We start from the raw sequence: 18841 nt of genomic DNA, 5'->3' as shown, positions 1-18841 counted from the left end.
CCGTTCAATCATTCTCTCTGCCACCCCTCGACAGCCCAACCCCAGGCTCTGCTGCTGGTGCTTCTCTCAATGCTGGACACGCCGTGATGACCAGGCAGGTTTTATTTTGAATGTCACACCCACGCATAGAACAAAGAGCTGTCAGGCAACTCCAACAGGAGGCTGTTGCCAGGAGAGGGTCGGCAACCAAGGACAGGCCAAGAGGACATAGTCTCAAGCTGTGCCAGTGGAGGTTTAGGCTGGGCATTAGGAGGAATTCCTTCACAGGAAGGGTGATTGGACATTGAAATGGGCTGCCCAGGGAGGCAGTGGAGTCACCGTCCCTGGAGGAATGTAAGGAAAGACCGGACATGGCGCTCAGTGTCATGGTCCGGTTGACACGGTGGTGTTCGGTCATAGGTCGGACTCGACGATCTCAGAGGCCTTTTCCAACCTAATTGATTCCGTGATTCTGGGGGCGGCGGGTCACGGAGCACCCGAGCTATACCTGGGGCGGGACACCTGAGGCGCGGCGGGAGGGGCTCCGGCCCCACTCCCGCGGGATCCTGCCCCTCTCCTGCCCCCTCCGGCCCCTCTCCAGCCCCATTCCCGCCAGGCTCCGGCCCCGCTCAGGGGCGGCGGGGCGGGAGCGGGGCGGGCGCGCGGTCACCTGACGCCGCGGCCGCCGCCATTTTGTCTGTGAGCGCAAATGTGAAAGGGAAAGCCGGGGCGCACCCGCGGGAGGAGCAGCGGCAGCGCCGAGCGGCGCCGGGAGCCGGGGGAGCACCGGGAGCACCGCTGCCGGGAGCCGGGGGATCGCCACCGCTGGGAGCTGAGGGAGCACCGCCGCCGCAGCGCGGAGCAGCGGGAAGAGCCCCCGTGGCGGCGGCGGCGGCGGCCGAGAGGAGCCGCTGAGGCGGAGCCCGGCGAGCGCTCCCGCCGGAGGGAGCCGCCGGCGCCCTTCCCCCGGGAGGTTGCGCTCGCCCCCGGCCTTGCGGGGGAGCCGCCGCCCCGGCCTTGCGGGGGGACCGCGGGGGAGCCGCCGGCAGGGCCGCGGCGATGATGTCGGGGCAGTCGATCACCGACCGCATCACGGCGGCGCAGCACAGCGTGACCGGCTCGGCCGTGGCCAAGGCTGTGTGCAAGGCGACGACCCACGAGGTGATGGGCCCCAAGAAGAAGCACCTGGACTGTGAGTAGGACCTGGCGGCGGGGCCGGGCTTGGAGCTCCGGGGCGGCTTTGCTGCTCTGGGGCTGCGGGCGGGCGGGAGGCAAGAGCCGGCCGCTCGCACTTGGGGGGGGTGTCGTGTAAATCTGGGTGGACCTGAGTGCCGTGAGCTCCAGAACTTATTTTCCACGTGGAGGGAGTGAGGTTTGTAACGCCCTGTGGCGCCCGGGAAGCAAAAATATTCCAACCTCGCGAGCTCTTCCCGGTGAGACCTTCTTAGGTCGTGTGCTCTGGCTATCGTGGTGCTTGTTAATCCGGCACCTGGGGAAAAGGTGGGTTTACTGCTGTGAGCCAGAATGCAATTTTTTTAAGCACTGTTCTGTCCTTCTGTGCATCCGCTGGACTGCAGCCGGTTAAATATTTCTGTCATCTCCCGAAATATCACAGCGTTTTGTCTTGCGGCTCGTGAAACGAGGTAAAAAGATTAGGAGCGAGGTAAAGGGAAGGGCGTAGGTGGACCAGTGGATTTCTCCTCGATAAGAGTATGTTGCCACTGATATATTTAATATGTTAAAACTCCCCTCTGTGTACCAAAAGGTGTAGAAAGTTACCCTTGAAGTCTACAACAGTATCAGTGGTGTCGCTTCGCTTCAGGTTTTAATAACGGGATATCAATCGCAGTTGCAGTTTGCTCAGAAGGGCAGTGAATGCTTCAAACCTTGCTCGTTGCACAGCACACCTGTTCCCCAGCTAGTAAAAGTGAAATAAGTGTGTGTTTCCATTAGGGAGAGGGATAAAGGCGTAAAGCCTTTTGCCCGTTTCTAGTTTTGCAGCCCTCGTGCAAATCGAAGGTACTAAAGGGAACCTGCTGTTGAGGCTCTCTGAAGAAACACTGTAGGTTTTATGTGGTTTGAGGGTAGTTTGGCTGTGTGATGCTGTGGCACTCGTCTGTTCACACAGACTTGTGCGAGACCATTCGATGTGGATCAAACAGTTAAAAATAACCAAATATATATTTCATTTGTTACTGATCTGAATGGGTGGGATCCAGCTACAGTAATGAATAGTGCAGCTACTGTGTTGAAATTAAAAGCTTTAAAAGTGGGTAACTGACAATTTCTGTTTTAAAGACACCTTTTTGCATTACCTTATTTTATATTGTCTTGTGTTGTGCCTGTGGTAGAACAAGTTAATGAGGTAACCCTTGAGTCCAGAAATGGCAACATAACAGGAAGCCAGAAAGTGGTGACAGTTTGCTCAATAGTTTGAAAGCTTTTGAATCTTAAAAGAGGTAGTGTGTGGTTTGAAAATATCCTTAAAATAATGTCATCTACCAGAAGTCACCCCCAAAAAATAAGAAAATGGAAACATGGAAAAATTCCTGAGAATAACATAAACTGAGATTGCTTTTTGACTAACAAGTTCCTCTGAATGTGTTTTGATCTAAGCCTGTTTAGAGCTGTCACTCAGTCTCTCCTGAAGGTCCCCTTCTGTGATGAGTTCTATGTTCTGGTGTAATTTACTTGCTCAGACTTTGGTCTAAGACAAACAAAAATCTTCTTCTTGTGACTAGTGTCTGAAATACAGGAATACTTTGGTGGGGTAGGGAAAAAAGATGTGAAATATGGTACCTCAAATATGTCTGTAAAGGGGTTCAAAAAAATCCCAATGAACATGCTCCAATCTTCACTGAGCATATCCAGGCACTGCTTTTCAAACATCTGCAACCCTTTGAGTGGCACTTCTTAATTTTTCACTTGTACACAAGACTTCCTTTTATTAAATGTGAGCAGGTAAATACTAAATACTGTCATCTCTGGAAAAATCACAGAGTATATGTTTTCCAAGATACAGTGCAAGTACTTCCCAATTTAAGTAAATTATGGACAAAAATATAGCTTGGATTTAATGTAAAATACTGGTAGTTGTACCCTGGTCACTACATGTGTGTGTCATTCAAAATGATACACCATCTGGTACTATTTGTAATTGCTACTCAGGAAAAGCTTTAACAAGAACATTTTTTTGAGAGTTGCTATAGTTGTATCAGGGATTGTGGAGGGGTATCAGTTTGTGCACTCTGTTCAGATTAATTCTGAAAATCCCCTTATTGCCAAGTTTTCTCAGCAAGAAAAACTGTCATATGACAACATAGGTTTTTACAGGCAAATGTTATATATGCAGTGTGTGAACTAGTATTTAAGAGTCTTGGGGTTTGTCTGACTACTAATTGCTGAGTAGTATAGTCATATTTTTCTTGAAGAGTGAAAAAACACCCACAAAAAACCCATCCCCAAAACCTAAGCAATGTCAATGGGAATACTTGGGGATTTACCTTTTAAAGTAGGTCACGGTGTCCTAAATAAGTCAGCAGATCTATTTCTGTAGTATTTTGTAATATTTTCGGATAATACAAAATGTCATATAGAGGCTGATCTTTCCACTTAGTGGAGCACCTGAAGGTCTTGTCTCATCTTTCCCAGTGTGGATTCTCTCACTGCCCTCAGCCTCCTGAGTCTGGTTTGCAGTGGAATGGGGCTGTTATGCTTTTGGAGACAAACCTCTTCTTGTCTAACTACTGAAGAGTCATAATAAAAAAAGGATAAATTAAAGCTGTAGCCAAGTTGGTAACTGGCAGAGTAGACTTGTGTGTAGACTGAAATTTAGAAAAATATAACCCCCTAAATCAATTGCATCTTAAACTTTTAAATGAACACAGTAATAATGGAAAAAGCAACTCCTGCTTAACTTGTATAGAGCCCACTTAAGAACAGCAGGGAAGGGGAAAGTAGTTAATGTTACTCATTAAAACTTAAAACTCCTATGCATACACAAGCTTTGGAAATCTTGTTAGAAGTGGCAATTCAGGTATACAATTGTATTATTTAACAGAATTAGTCTATTAAGCCTGTTGTTTTAGGAGAAAGGGGAAGTCTCCACCAAACCATCACAAACTATATGTTTTGCCAATAATATCACGTTATGACTGTCACAGTTTGGGGTTGATTTTGTACCTGCCTCTTTTCCCTTTTGGCCACCAGAGCTCTTGACAGTCGGGTAAATGCTGAGGCAATGTGGTTCTTGCAGAGATGTGTAAGTTGTGATACAGAACAAAGACATTTTCTTGAACTCTTTACACAGATGGGTAGCCGTGTTTAATTTGAAATTCTTTAGTAATCATTGAAGCTTTTCAGTACAATAATTGAGGAAATTTAACTTGAACAAAAAAAAGGGTTAATATTGTTGGGATCTATCAATAGGGTTTATGTTTAGCTTTTTAAAGAAACTTTATGGGCTGTCTGTCCTGTATCCTTGTTTAGTGGGGGAGTGGGACAGAATAGCTGAATTGCTTTCTTCTGGTAAAGTAACTGGAAGTTCAGATTTAGCTGTTATTACATAACTGAAACTTAAAGATTGATCTCAATTGTTTATTAAAAGAGCACATGGGCATAAAAATATTTTTATCAGTCAGGTGCTATGTTTAAGTCTTCCAGCAAGAATTGTTGCACTCCTTGGCTACATTGAGAAAGTTTGCTGAAGTGGCTCTGATGTTTTATCTTTTGGTAATGTGTCATCTATGGTGCAACTTTCAAAAAGGAAATGTATTTTTTTTCCAAGACTGTGTGATGGAAGAAAGTGGTCTTCATTGTTACATCTGTCTTAGAGCAGTTTCTGTCCTGTGACAAAATGGAAGAAATACGTGAATATTAAACCATTATGGTTGCCTTTAAGCTATGTATTTACAGTTCTCTTGAGGGAGATTCCTGACTCAAGAAAGTTATGACTTTCTTGAAAGTTGAATAGTATGTCAGTTTTTGTTAATGCCTGACTGAGAATTTTCCAAAAACCTGTTATATGTATGTTTTGGGTTGGGTTTCTTTTTTATATCTGGATTTTTGCATGCTGCTCTCCGAAGAGCTGTATAGTTTCACAGATGATGTGCCAGTATTTCAGATGAGCTGTGGAAGAGAAATCCTCAGTACTCTTCTAGGCAGTAAGATTTCCACAGCTCTTCCAGGCTGCTTGAAAACCCCTATGGTGCTCTTCTGGTTTAAAGCTGTTTGATTTTTTTTTTTTCTTCTTTTTTTCTTTTTTTTTTCTTTTTCCCTATGTGATGTTAACATGTTTCTAAATTCCATTCTAGAAATAGCACCACAGCTTCACTTGCAGTTGAAATGATTCCTCTGGGTAATTGGCAAAATGCTTTGAGTTGTGAAGTGTTTATATAAGTAGTGCGATAAGAAAATGAGCCTCACTCACCCTATGCATTTCATTCCAGTTTTTGCTGCCAACATCCATATTACAGTTGCCCAGCTGTCAGTCTCTCAGGTGCATGTGTTCTCTTATACTCCCAGATGTATGGATTTAATAGCCTTTTCCTCCTGTGCCACCAGCTGTAACAGATCCATACAGTTGTTTCTGTGTAGATATTCCTGTTGCAGGCTTAGAAGAATCATATTAGAAAATTGCTTTTCTTTTTATGGATCTCAATTGGTAGAATTGAAATGTGATGCCAGCTTTTTTTTTATTACTAGTTGTAAAATATTAATTAAAAAAATTACCCTGAGTAGGCTTATTAAAGAGTCTTTTTAAACTTGTGCTTTTGCAACACACTCTTAAGAAAGTCCAGTTTTGACCTATAAGAGATTTTTTTCTTAGTTTAGTATTTTAGAGATGTTCTCATTGTCTAAGCATGTGTTCTTCAATGTTGGCAACTGTGGCTTATGTGTTTGTGTGTTGAAGGAGATTTTGGAATGAAAGATCAGGGTTTGTGTTGACATAGCTTCTTATGGAAGTAAACTTGTACTGGCAAGATAAGCCAAAGCTTTTTTTATGGATGTGGGGCTTAAGGAGAGGTCATCAGCTACAGCATTAGGTACAGGTGTGAACAGTAGGATTCCTGTCACGTTGTGCCTGAACAGCACTGTAAGGATACTCAGTAGCAGTCCTAGATACACAAATGTGCAAGGGATCCCCCAGGTGTTCAACAATCTGACTTAGTGGTTGTGTGAAGGAAAAGGACTTTGTGCGGAAATAATATTTTCCATAGGCTATTCATGTGGTCTTTGACCTGAGCAGATCAATGGAATTTCTTTAACTGTTACCTAGTGGTGTCATAGGTATTGCTCTTTATAGAGTTTGGGGGATTCTTGTTGGTTGTTTTTTTGTTTGGTTGGTTTTTCTAAACTGAGAGTAGGACTTGTAACAGTCCTGTAACACTTCTGTGCTGGTTACAGACACTTCAGGTATTGATGCTTGCTTGGTATTTCCATGTCTGTCTGTTATGCTTGCTTATAAACTGATTGGGTTTAGGAAGACAAACTTGCCTTAATGTGTTTTGAGACAACTACTTAGAAATGTCATAACAAAGTTCTCATTCAGTGATGATGCTGTGGAATTAAGATTTTTCTAAGTATAAATTATGGAATTGGAACTTTCTTCATTCTGTAGGGCAGTAATTGCCTATGGACTGTTTGGACTTCTAGGTTAAAGTACTTTTTAATATGACAGAGCATCTGATGATGATACAACCATGAGCAGTGTCTACCAAATGACTTGTTTTTTGAGAAACTTCACCTTTGTAAATATTGAACTATTTTAACACTACTCAGCAATAAGATTTTGATGTATAGCTTGCTTAAAACTTCAGGGCTTTTGTTTTTGTGCAGTTATGTCAGCATTTTTGCATGTTACTAATAAGGGTGACAGTTTTCATCCCAGCTGCATGTTTTGTATATAGTTGGAAACCTTTGACATCAGAGTGAAATTAGTAACTTGCTCTAATTTCCATTTTATAGCTTTCTACCTGAACAAGATAATATCTAAAATTCTTTACCCTGTTAAAATTACTCTGGTTATTAAATTATTTAAACAGTGATCCTTAATCAAAGGACTTTTTGTTCCTAATAAACTGATCTTTAATTAAGATACATCTATAATATATTCTGTGCATTAGAACATATATAAATTCTCAGTGTAATATTTCTATGAGGTATTTTGTCCTAAACTATCAATGTATGAGCTCTAAGTTCACGTTTAAATTGCTTATGATAATGTAGCCTGTTCTCTACATGCTGCTTATACAACAGAGCAGTTTTGGTGGTGCCAACACCTCGGAATTCAGTTGTTTCCCAGCTTCCCAAGCTCCTACCCTTCCTCAGGTCCTCATCCAGACAAGCCACACAAACAGCAATGGGCTTTGCTACCAACAGTCTGCTCACAGGCTTGGCTTAAAGGAGAGGCCACAAAGGAAGCTTTTCAAACCAGATGTTTGTTTTACTGGCCTTGCCCAGTCCTTAGGGTGTACTTTGATCACACCTGAGCCAGATTTAGTACAGAGAGAGAACAAATGTCTGATGTGCATGTCTTGAGGGGTTTAGAGCAGTCCTGGATTCAGTTCTTTGCTCCCTTCTCAGCAAGTACCTTCTCCAGCCTTCTCAGGCAGGTGCTTTCCCATGTGTCTGCTGGAGCATGGTCTGGTTTTGTACCAATATTCTGGCAGAGGCTTGAAGCTCTGTCTCTGACCTCCCAAGTTAATGTTCTACTGTTGAGTTTATTATCAGTCTTGGACACAAAGAGCTTTTTTATACGAAAGCCTGACACCTGCCATGATTCACCACAAAATAGTCAGTAGGCTGGTGATTAGGTTTTTTTAGCTAAGTGGAAAGATGTGTAGATGCAAGTTCTTTCTCTTAATTCTTAGAGAAAGGAGCCTTATTTTACAGGTTTGTAGCATCTCATTTGCTGTCATGTGTGTCAATACTCAGGCTTAGGTTGGAGTGGCAAAGTACTTACTGCCTGTTGATCCCATGAGGTATGGATGTCTCAGCTTTTCCTTGCTTCTTGGATTTTCATTTTTTTTGGTTACATTGAGTGGCCTCAGACATTGAGCACCCAGAAAGTCTACACTGGCTTTCAAACACTAATTTGGGCTCTGTTGGGTTTCTAATGGAACAAGTTATTTGTTGATGAAGTATTGGGACTCCATAAAACTACTGAAATGCCTTTGAAGTTCATACTTGGAGTCCTTCAGTAAAATGTAGTGAATTTGAGGAAGGACTCTTTAAGAAATAATTGTGGTCTTTTACAAAGAACTGAAGTTCATGCTTCCAGTAAGAATTCTCAATGTAAAAACACAAAATAACGTGTTGATCCTCTTTGAGCATGTAACTCATTATTATGCTTTTTTTCCCCTTTAATTTAGATCTAATACAGTGCACAAATGAAATGAATGTGAATATTCCACAGTTGGCAGACACACTCTTTGAGAGAACTGCAAACAGTAGCTGGGTTGTAGTGTTCAAAGCTCTAATTACAACACACCACCTCATGATGTATGGAAACGAGGTAAGACATGATTAGTTCTGTTAAGGTCTCCTTTATGGCTTTTAAAACATTGTCTCAATCTGTAAGGCATTAGATATGTATTTCAGTTTCCCAGGATCTTTGTTTTTTCCTCAGTTGGTTGCTGTAAAGTACTTGTCAAAAACAAAAATATATTCCTTCATTATTTCAATACCAAAATACATCAGTGTTTGCAATTTACCTGCAGGTATCTGGGTTGGGCTGTGAGGAAATAATGAGTGACATTTGTAGAATAGAGACTTGAAAGACTTCTGATGAACTTTACTTCATTAGGGTAGTGCTTATCAGGAAGAGCACAGCAGAAGAGTCCTGTTAGCCCTCCATAAATGTGCAGCCAACCTTAAAACAGATAAGGAAGAATATGTACTAGAGGGGAGAGGAATATGATGACTGGAATATTTGATCCTGCAAGTCATCATCTGATGGGCTAAACCTTCAGATGTTGTTGCTGTTTAGAGTCCTCTGAAATGTATTTCTACTGCATTTAATTCGCTTAAATTATTTCATCACAATTTATGAAATGCATCCCAGTCACTAATATGGCATTAGAAATGTAGCCTCTATTGTATTAAAAACTAAACTTTGGTCAGATGACAGTCCTAAATCTGTGTGCAGTCATTGACCTAAGAAATGATTGTTGACTACCAGTAATATTGAAGTGATGACTCCTCAAGTACCCACCAGCCATTAAACTGCTCTGAAAGCTTGGTCTTTGCCTCCTCTCTGCAGTGCTCTATGAACTTCATTGAAATGACTTGTAAAACATAGTGTGCTCTTCCTTAACAGCTCCTCAGGTTATTTACCTGTTTAACCTGTATTTTCAACAGATAATAGACAGAAATAAGGAATATTGCAATGTAAAATTCACTGCTTGGAATTTACTACTTATTACAAGTATAAAACTAGACTGAATGCTGTAAATCAGCTTGTTTATTCCCTCTTTTTCCAATACAGTTCATATCTGCACAATGAAACTTGCAAGGAAGAAAACCAAACAAACCACAAACTGAACCATAGAAAAAATAAAAAATCAAAACTTAGAGTTGTGGGCCACCAGCCAGTATCTGTTTGCCCATACAGTGTTTTGTACTGGCAGAAGAGTTGAATTTTTTTGTCTATACCAAATCTACTCCTCAGCTTTGAACAGGTGCATTTGGAATTTTAGAGAATTCCTTTATACCTGCTGAGATAACGTGGCTGGAACATTAGTTCTGTAATTTCAGGTGCAACATGGGCGTACTCCTCACTCTCCTAATACATTAAAAGAGGCTTTTTCTGAAGCAAATAAAAAATTATCAGATGTTGGACTTCTGTTTTAAGTAAAAGTAAACATAAGAGAGGGTCAAAATGTTGCCAGAGCAATCACTGTCTTGCGGTTTCTTGTTCAGTATAGCTGCCTGTTTCTTGAGATGAAGTTTTGGGTGAAACTCCTCTTGCCTGTGCATTTTGCAGCATAAGACCCCTGACATCTGAGTAGTTGAGAGTTAGCCTTGTCCCTTTTAAAATGAGATTCAAAACAGTAGCTAATTTTGAAATATATATGGATAGAAACCCTTTGAATATCACTGTTCTGCTCCTGATCATGTTGCTACTGTTTTGCTTGTGTATCTCTTTGAATGCAGTAATAAGATGTACATATAAGCCAACTGGAAAACAGAATAAGAAAAAACAGAGCCTGAACTGTTGGTAGGCAAAGCCTACCTCTGGAGTTGCTGATGAGGTGGTACATGACAAGTTGGGGAATCACTGGCAGGTTAAATTGATTTCAGTTTAAATAGTACCAGTGAGAAGGATTTTCTCGTTACTGTGCTAAGCCCTCTGTTACAGTTCCCAGGAGCAGGTGCTCCTGAGCCTCACTGAACACATGCTGGTTTACAGAGTACAACAGTCCCAGCCTGGCAGGAGGGTGGATTTCCACCGTGGAGAGTGAAGGAACAGGCCCTGCATTCTGTGGCAGCAGAGCATTTCACATCAAAGCAAGTCCCTTAAGCCATATTTATCATAATTCTTTTATGCACTAAAACACATACAAACAAGCAAGAAAGTCAAGAAATGAGAATCTTGGGAGATCTGTGTGTGACAGTGGCAGAGAAGCTTTTAAAACTACCTTGCTACCTGGATGTGTTTGTCTCTTACTCTTGTGTTATTGGCCAGCTATTATTTGTCAAAACTTAAATGTTGTTTAGTCAGATCACTGCATTATATATAAAAAGTATATGGTTATCACCCCAGTGGTGCTGCTCACCACAGTTCAGAACCATTATTCTCATTCACTGCTTTTAAACTGTGTAATCAAGCCTGTCTTCCTCTTCTAAGGCAGCAGTAGAGTCATGCAAACTTTGGGAGCTTGGATAATGCAAGTGGTATTTTTGTTTTGTATTTTCCAGCTTGTCTGTTCTAAACTACAAAGTTAATGAAGCAGCTTCCTCTAGGATTATTAGTATTTTATTCACAGGCAGTGATGCCTTTATTAATTTAAATCTATACTTTTGCCAAATAGAGTTTTGGACTTCAGAGGCTTTGTTAGTGAGTGTTTTCATGTTTTCATCTAAATTTTTCCCTTTTAACCAAATTCTATTGTTGATAGAAGTTACAAGGTAAGTATAGTTTTCTTGCTCAAGTGTTTTGACTGTCACAGCAATTACATTCCCAACTTTTTTTCACCAACAGCGCTTTATCCAGTATCTTGCATCCCGAAATACTTTGTTCAACTTAAATAACTACCTGGACAAAAGTGCCATGCAGGGTAAGGATCTTTCACTGAAGGAAATCACTGCTTTTTTTCTCTGTGATAGTGCATGTGTAGGTGCACTCCAGGAGACAAATGACATTTAAATTGAAGGGTATTATGATTTGTATTGCATGAGACACCGTGCATGAGTTACCTAGGTGAGTGCTAGAAATTTTCTGTAATGTATGTAGCATTGCACACACAGCTATGAACTTCAAAAGGTGAACTCTTAAGGCTCATTAGAATAAACCTGATGAATTATCAGCACAATAATAACTTTTGCCATTGCATTTTAATGCTTCAGGAGTAAATGTTTACTGTTAAGGTGCATGGAATGGTAACCAGGATGTGTTGTATAAATAGTGAGAACTCCAAATCTCTAAGTCCTTTAAGTACTTGCTAATGGCAAAAACCCCATTTTTATAGTAAGTTATGTTACCAAGCTCTTCAGCATTTTACTAAGAATACATTTTTAGTTAATTTCAAGAACATCTCAACAAGAACTGCTGGGTTCTTTACTGATATTTTCTGCTTGGTTCTTGTCTAATATTTTAATGTGTTTAGGTGTTTATTCTCATAATTGCAACAAATGCTTTCCTTAGCAAGTTGGGAAGAAACTGTGACATCACATCTCAAGGTGAAGAGCAGTCGATCTTGAGACTCTAGAAAGTGCCTATGAAGGGCTTTTTAAGCAAGTTGATGTAAAATGAGCTAGTAGGAGGATAGTTCTTGAAAAGAACTTAAAATGAACTGTACCTCTTTAAAATGTCTAACTTACAAATGCTTAACTTTTAGGCTATGATATGTCTACCTTCATTAGGCGATACAGCAGATACTTGAATGAAAAAGCACTTTCATATAGACTTGTAGCAGTTGACTTCACCAAAATGAAAAGAGGGTAAGACTGTTACGTCTTTTGTTAGATCTTTCCTATTGCAGGGGCTGGAAGCCAGTTGTTCTTGAGCTTGTCATAGAAAGGTGTTCTTTTTACTCTTTGAAGCAATATCTTATTGCTGAAAGAGCATAATGTGCTGAGGTCTCTTTGTAACTTGTAAATCTGTGTCTTTTCCTCTGTAGGATAGATGGAGTGATGAGAACTATGAATCCTGAAAAGCTTCTGAAAACTCTTCCAATCATACAGAACCAGCTTGATGCACTCCTTGATTTTGATGCAAGTACTTTAAACTCAGTGTTAAGTAAAACTCTCTCATTTTGAAGTGAGAGTTTCGTTATTTTGTTAAATACTAATTTACTTTCTCATTGCTTTCTACACAGGCAAATCCAAATGAACTAACAAATGGTGTTATAAATGCTGCCTTTATGCTCCTCTTTAAAGATTCCATTAGACTTTTTGCAGCATACAATGAAGGGATTATTAATCTTTTAGGTATGTGAGAATTTTTTTAGCTTTTGAACTTGTGAAGGTATTGAGAAAATTAAGGAATATAGACAATTTCTGACTGCAGTTTCCTGATATATTCTCTGCTCTATTACTGTTAAATTAAGCCTGTCTTAGTTTTAGTGGCAGGTAGCATAGGCTTAAGCATGCACTTCTACCTGGAAGAACAGATGTTGAAACAGAAACAGAGATGAGACAGTGACTGGTGAGAATGAAACAAGGATACCATAAATATGCAGTGGATAACCTTTGCAGTCAGGCTGTAAAAGTGTAATGAGATATCTGGTATTTTGAGTATTTAAAATAGTCACAATATGACTGACTTCTGTTTTCCTGTACCTTCTTTATAGCTTGACTGTTCACCTTTTAACTGGTACCTGAATCTACGTGAGCCAATTAGGTGACAAGTAGGGTTTCTTGTAAAAGAGTGATAAGCTTTGAACAAAGCCTTTTAATTACTATTTAATCAAATTTCTGATCAGTTTCTGATCTGTTAATCCAAGGATGTGTTTGATACTCCTTTTGGCAGGTCAGTTCAGGATATTTACTCACTTCAGTAGCCATTCTAATGCCTTTTGGATTTTAAGCCCATCTAGAGATATCAAAATGTAGTGATACAGCATCTAAAAATATAAATATGTACCAGGAATATTTTCAAATGCTAAAATAATTTGCCTCATTTCCAGCTAATAAGCTTTTTGAAAATATTCACCATAATACCTAATTTAACAATTTGCAGTGATTCAAATCCATGCTCAATAAAGCTTTGCATTATAGTCTAATACTCTGAAACAGAAAAATCAGTGGTTTTGTGTTGACTGACTTATCACAAAAGGTGTCAGGTATTAAGGTAAACTTTAAAATCCAGATAGCTTTGAGTTACTCCTGTCTATTCTCTCCCTGAAGTTTGTCTTGAAGTAACTTTTATAATACTGTGTCAGCCTTTTGTTGGGGAGGGTATTATCTTACAAGAGTTTTATTTGCATCCTCAGAAAGATATTTTGATATGAAGAAGAACCAGTGCAAAGAAGGCTTGGATATTTACAAAAAATTTCTAGCCAGAATGACCAAATTGTCAGAATTCCTCAAAGTAGCAGAGGTAAATAAATCTACATCTATGGAAAGGATCTAATTTAGCTGTCTGTACTGGTACAGTATCAATATTCATAAAAACAACTTCACAAAGATTGCTGTACAGTGAAGTATTAGATATTTTAAAGATTGTATACACTCATTAACATGGGATGAGATTCTTGGGTATCCTTTTTTTTATTAAACAGAGTAGAACATAGTAAATTTTCTGAAGTGTTGATACAAATTTTTTGAATGATCCAAAATGTATAAACTGTAACTTAACTTAGTGTTACAGTCTATTTACAGTGCCCTCCTTTAATGTAACTACTAAAAAATCTAGTTGCAGTAAGCAGTGTGGGTGTTTCTAATGATCCCAGTAGACTTTTCTGCATGAAAGTCAGGCAGGATGAAAAGTTGGGTTTGCCTTGAGATGTACACACTTGTGATTACTGAGATGCGTTCCTAGTGGAACTTGTACCAGTTCAGAAAGTTGTGAATATCCCTTTTTAAATGTTAGTTTCTATGTAACATTCAGATATTGCTGTGTTTTATTTTCGTTGCCACTGCATGTATTAATGTACTGTTTTTTTCTTCATTTTTTGTAAACCCAGCAAGTTGGAATTGATCAGGGTGACATTCCAGATCTTACTCAGGTCAGTATACACAGTATATTGATTAACTCAACTGTTTTGTTCTCTGTGTTTTTAAAAGGTTGGTGCGTGTCATAGTAATGATTCTTCTTGAGACTATATTCCCTTCTATGTATTTATATATGGGAAATGTGTTTGGTAACTTTTACCATGCATTAAATGTACTCAAACTTTGAAACTCTTAATAAATTTTTTTTTGATTGTTTAAAGCAATAAAACTCACAGAAAATATTTTTCAAGAACTTCTATTTTTTTTTTTCACAGAGGATCCCTGGCAAGGTAAGCCACAAACATCTTGCCATGCCTAGAGGAAAACCTTCCATTTCACTGTAACTTAATGTCTTCCAACACACTCAAAGATTACAGTTAGTTCAGTCAAGAATTTTTTCTGTCCCCTGAGGTCTGAATAAATTGGATGTTTCTATATCAGCACTCAGTTCCAGCTTCACTGTTACTCAGTGTATGAGGGACATGCACGGTGCAGGTTGTGTGCTGGAAAACTTACCCTGAAAGGTGGAGTGCAGGGAAACACCTTCCAGGGAGGATAAACTGAGGGGCAGAAGGGAGGTGAAAAAGATGGTGTGACCTGGTGAAAGGAAACAGTGACAGTCCACAGCAATGAACAGAGATGTTCTTTGTGAGCTCCCTCAGCTCACAGGCATGGTGTATTTCTCACGTAGGGCCAACCCAACAGCACAGAGGTTTGTCATTATTTCTGCAGTGCAGGGTAACCTGATGGAATGAAGAGCCACCTGTCAGGACACTGGGGCAATAAACTGGAGTGTCTTAGAGCTCTAGAGTACTTGAGCTGTTTAAATGGAGTCACTGAGAAACAGTAAGAATTTAATGTGTAAGCTTTGAACAGTCACAGCTAATCCTGCACCACCTTCATGAAATTAAATTTTGTGGGTTAATCATGTAAAAATGTATGTAGTGTGAAGATTTGCCTAAACGTCAGTGTCTTTTTAATGTGGAAATCAAATCTAAACCACAAGCTTCCATTGTTAGTGGTATTCATTACTGCCTACATATGATTTCCATCTGAAACCATACATGCTTCAAAGTACAAATCTCTAATGTTTGCTCCTAGCAATTTATATTAATCCCATCAAGAACTTCTAGGCCTTTTTGGTAGGAAAGAAATATGACTGTAACCATCAGGGTAAGAGCAGGTAATGAGTAAAAACAGTAGTTTCATGTTTTCTGTTGGTGTTTGATCTTAGCATCTTACTTTGTCTGTTGATTAGTAGTGCAGTATTCAGCTGGTCTGTATTATGCTAATCACATTATACTCAAGTCTGAAGTTATTTATACCTCACTGGGTTTGTGTGCACTTGTCCACTTAATTGGGTCATTATAAGGCTCTTGAAAGCAGGTAGGGTTTCTTTATTTACTGAGAATAGGGGGATTTCACTTAACATTTCTAATACCTCAGCTGTTTTGTTGTAAGTGCACTATGTAAGTGACAAAGGCAACTTTGAACTGGTGGTAGACATCAGCATCCTGTGTATTTTGGCAATTTCAGTTCCACTGTTAAACCTTCCACTTACATAGAAAATTTCATGGCATTTAACATGAGTTGAGTAATTGTACATCCATTTAGTGCCACATTAAAAGGATTCACTAGAATCTCTTAATAGTGCCATTTTGCCTGCTCCTATAAAGAAAATGTTTTTCTTTGTAGATGCCCTGTTTCACAGTGATGTTGCTTGCGTTCTGTTTATAGCTGTTACTGTATTTCATGAATGTAACTGGATCATTTCCCTCTGTATGAGTGTTAGTCTGTCAGATGTCTTTCTGTGGGGGGGAGGCTGAATCATAAAATACAGCATTTCTCATGTCATAATGCCTGTGTTAGCCTGGGCGCCTTTTCTGACATAAAACTACTCTGTTCACTCAAAATGTGATGTTTTGTTGGATGTATGCAGCAATAAGAAAGTTCAGAGGAGGTTTGTTGGGTTTAGTTCTTGTGGTTGAGGGGGTCGTTTAGAGGGTTTTAGAAATAGTAAGTATAGAATATGCTTTTCCATACAAATAAGTTTTAGAGTGGCCTTGGGAGAAAAAAAAGATTTCTGGAATTAGGGCATAGGCTTCTGTTATTATCAATGTAGTTGTGCCATGCCATGCCTTTTGCAAACTATTGTGCCTCCTAAAAGGTAAAAGTGTGGAGGGGTGATTTTGTTTGTTTGTTTTGTTGGGTTTTTTTGGTCCCTGATACCTTTCCAGAACGGTATTTCAAAATGTCCCCCTTGGGGTTTAACTGTCTAGGTCAAACACCAAATTTATTCATGACCTGTTGTTGAAGTAGCTACACTGTCTTATGTCTTAGCTTACCTAGCTCTACTTAAATACAAGCTCAGACCTTAATTTTAAGACAAGAAGTTTTATAGGATTCTTCTAAGTACTTTTTTTCCCCCCTCCATCTCTCGATTCATCTAGCTTGAATTGGCCTTCACTGAATGTGGGACTCTAGAATTGTGCTCAGTATTTCAAAGGGGAGCTTGCCAAAGCCTTGTGTAAATAATATTTTTCCTCTTTCCAGGAAATTACTTGATCTAACTTTTGGTACAGAAGGGCTATACAAGGGCAAGCTTGTTTTTCCTCCAAACAATGCCTGTCATATCTGTTTTAGCTATTGAAAGTTGGCAAGTGGTAAGAGAGGCTTTAATGTCTCTGAAACCCTGCCAGGTGAGGAGGACTGAGCTGGCAAGTAGATTAAAACTTGAGAGGTCCATTCCTTTCATCTGAATATGCAGTAGGATTTATTTCACTTGGAGTAATTGAGTTGGCTTATTGTATAGTTACATGTTGAACAGCTACTCAGTCTGCAGTAGTATTGTTGGGATCAGGTTGAATTTCACTCCCTATTTTATCCAACCCAACATCCTGCTGTAGTCAAGTGTTTCTGCTATAAGCCTTTGACTGTAAATACTCGAGTGAAGAATGGCTGGCTTTTTGTTGTTACATGAGAAAGGAGATCAAAAATACCAAGTCTTTGTTTTGGGACTTCTGTGAGTTCAGGGGAGTACTGCTTAATCAGCTCTGATTATTCAGTTAATCTTAACATAGCAAATACTGTTGCCAAAACCAAAGATGCAACTTGCATGTGCAGGAGCAAACCCGTTCTGGGGGAATCCTTCCTTCCTGTCTCTGTGTCCCACTCCTTTTAAAGAACCACTACTGAGTGGATGGGGTCTGGGTGTGCAGGGTGGCAGCAAAACCCAAAGGCACAATTATTCATGTGTGAGTTTTTGTTTGTTTTTCGTTGGTGAGAAAACTCATCTGTGTGCTAAACAATGAGGTGTTGATTAGAAGCAATGTTTTATAAATACTTTTAATTTTAGGCACCCAGTAGCTTGCTTGAGGCACTGGAACAGCATTTGGCTTCTGTGGAGGGAAAGAAAACAAAAGAAGTCTCTGCTGCCAGCAGGTGAGCACCCAATGAATTACAACAGTGCCAGTACTTAATATTTGTCAGTGTTATTCTAAGAATTTTCAGGATTCAGTCACTTAGTATTCTTGAATTTTATTCACTTCTGAATATCTCTTCCTAGAAATATAAATGAAGCATCTAGTGGGTATTAGTCTGATAGCTTAGCCATGTTTGAAATCTAGGCATGACTGCATGTCACTACAGCCTGATTATGCTGTAACAAACCACTGAGCTGAGACCTTGTATATTATTCCTTTTAGCTTTTACTTGTTTGAAGTCCTTTGATTTGTAAGATTTCTAAGGTATTTGAATTTTGATACCCTTCTTACCCAATCAGATGGTATTTATCTTTATTGTCAAGTGTCTACCTTGCAGACCATGAATTTATGTTAACCTGCTCATAAAAGCTCTTCACTCCCTTCTCAGAACAGCCAAATTAGCTTAGATGTTCTGTGCTGACAGAAATTGTTATTCTTTCTGTCAAGAATGGTATCGGTATTGTGTGAACAGTACTTCTGACTGAAGAGTGAGAGATCTCTTTTGGCACAGACATTCCCACACAGAAACTTGGTAAATATTGATAAATGTATCAGTGTGAGTTACATTCCTGAGTTGCATTCTCCTCAGATTTTTTTTTTTTTTGCTCAAAAATTTGAGGATTTGCTTCCACAGGATTCTGCTCAAGTGTGTACTAAATAGGGAATAACTCTTGTGCTTTGATTGCTGTTATATAATGTACAAACAAGCTTCCTGTGCCTCTGCCATTTGAGTAACATTCCAGTCTAGTCTAGATGACTTTAAAGAAAAAAGATGACTGGTATGTTCCACATTTTCCAGTTCCTACGCACTGAAACCTGATGATTGATTTTGTGTACTCGTGCTGCTTTGTCACCAAACCCTGTTGTTGGGCTTTTTTGTACCAGAGAGTAAAGGAAGAAGTGACTGGGGGGGAGAATGGCACACGACTAGATAAGGCATTTGATCATTAAACTGTAAGTAATGTATACCTGATTTAGTGTTTTTAATAACTAAATTTTTTTTA

General features: G+C 39.6%; 1 protein-coding gene across 7 annotated transcripts in view; it reads left to right on the top strand.

Moving 5' to 3' along the window:
• Positions 1–111: 111 nt before the first annotated feature.
• VBP1 (VHL binding protein 1) overlaps positions 112–18841 on the top strand; it is a 41484-nt gene continuing 22754 nt past the window's right edge. For 2 of the 7 annotated variants that reach the window (XM_051789821.1, XM_051789795.1), the window contains exons 1-10: positions 118–1171; positions 8352–8494; positions 11183–11258; positions 12039–12141; positions 12321–12414; positions 12519–12630; positions 13635–13741; positions 14328–14369; positions 14631–14645; positions 17711–17796. In XM_051789821.1, coding sequence (XP_051645781.1) covers positions 1039–1171; positions 8352–8494; positions 11183–11258; positions 12039–12141; positions 12321–12414; positions 12519–12630; positions 13635–13741; positions 14328–14369; positions 14631–14645; positions 17711–17796 — 911 coding nt within the window. In that variant the 5' untranslated portion in view covers positions 118–1038. Of the gene's footprint in view, positions 1172–8351; positions 8495–11182; positions 11259–12038; positions 12142–12320; positions 12415–12518; positions 12631–13634; positions 13742–14327; positions 14370–14630; positions 14646–17710; positions 17797–18841 lie in introns of all 7 variants that reach the window. The other 5 variants (XM_051789847.1, XM_051789810.1, XM_051789805.1 and 2 more) reach the window with 5 other exon arrangements.

This window comes from Manacus candei, unplaced genomic scaffold (genome assembly GCF_025592945.1).
Source record: "Manacus candei isolate 608988 ecotype Guabito, Panama unplaced genomic scaffold, ASM2559294v1 h1tg000003l, whole genome shotgun sequence".
Classification (NCBI taxonomy): Eukaryota; Metazoa; Chordata; class Aves; order Passeriformes; family Pipridae; genus Manacus; species Manacus candei.
Note: the sequence above shows the minus strand (reverse complement) of the source record. Positions and strands in the feature narration are given on the sequence as shown.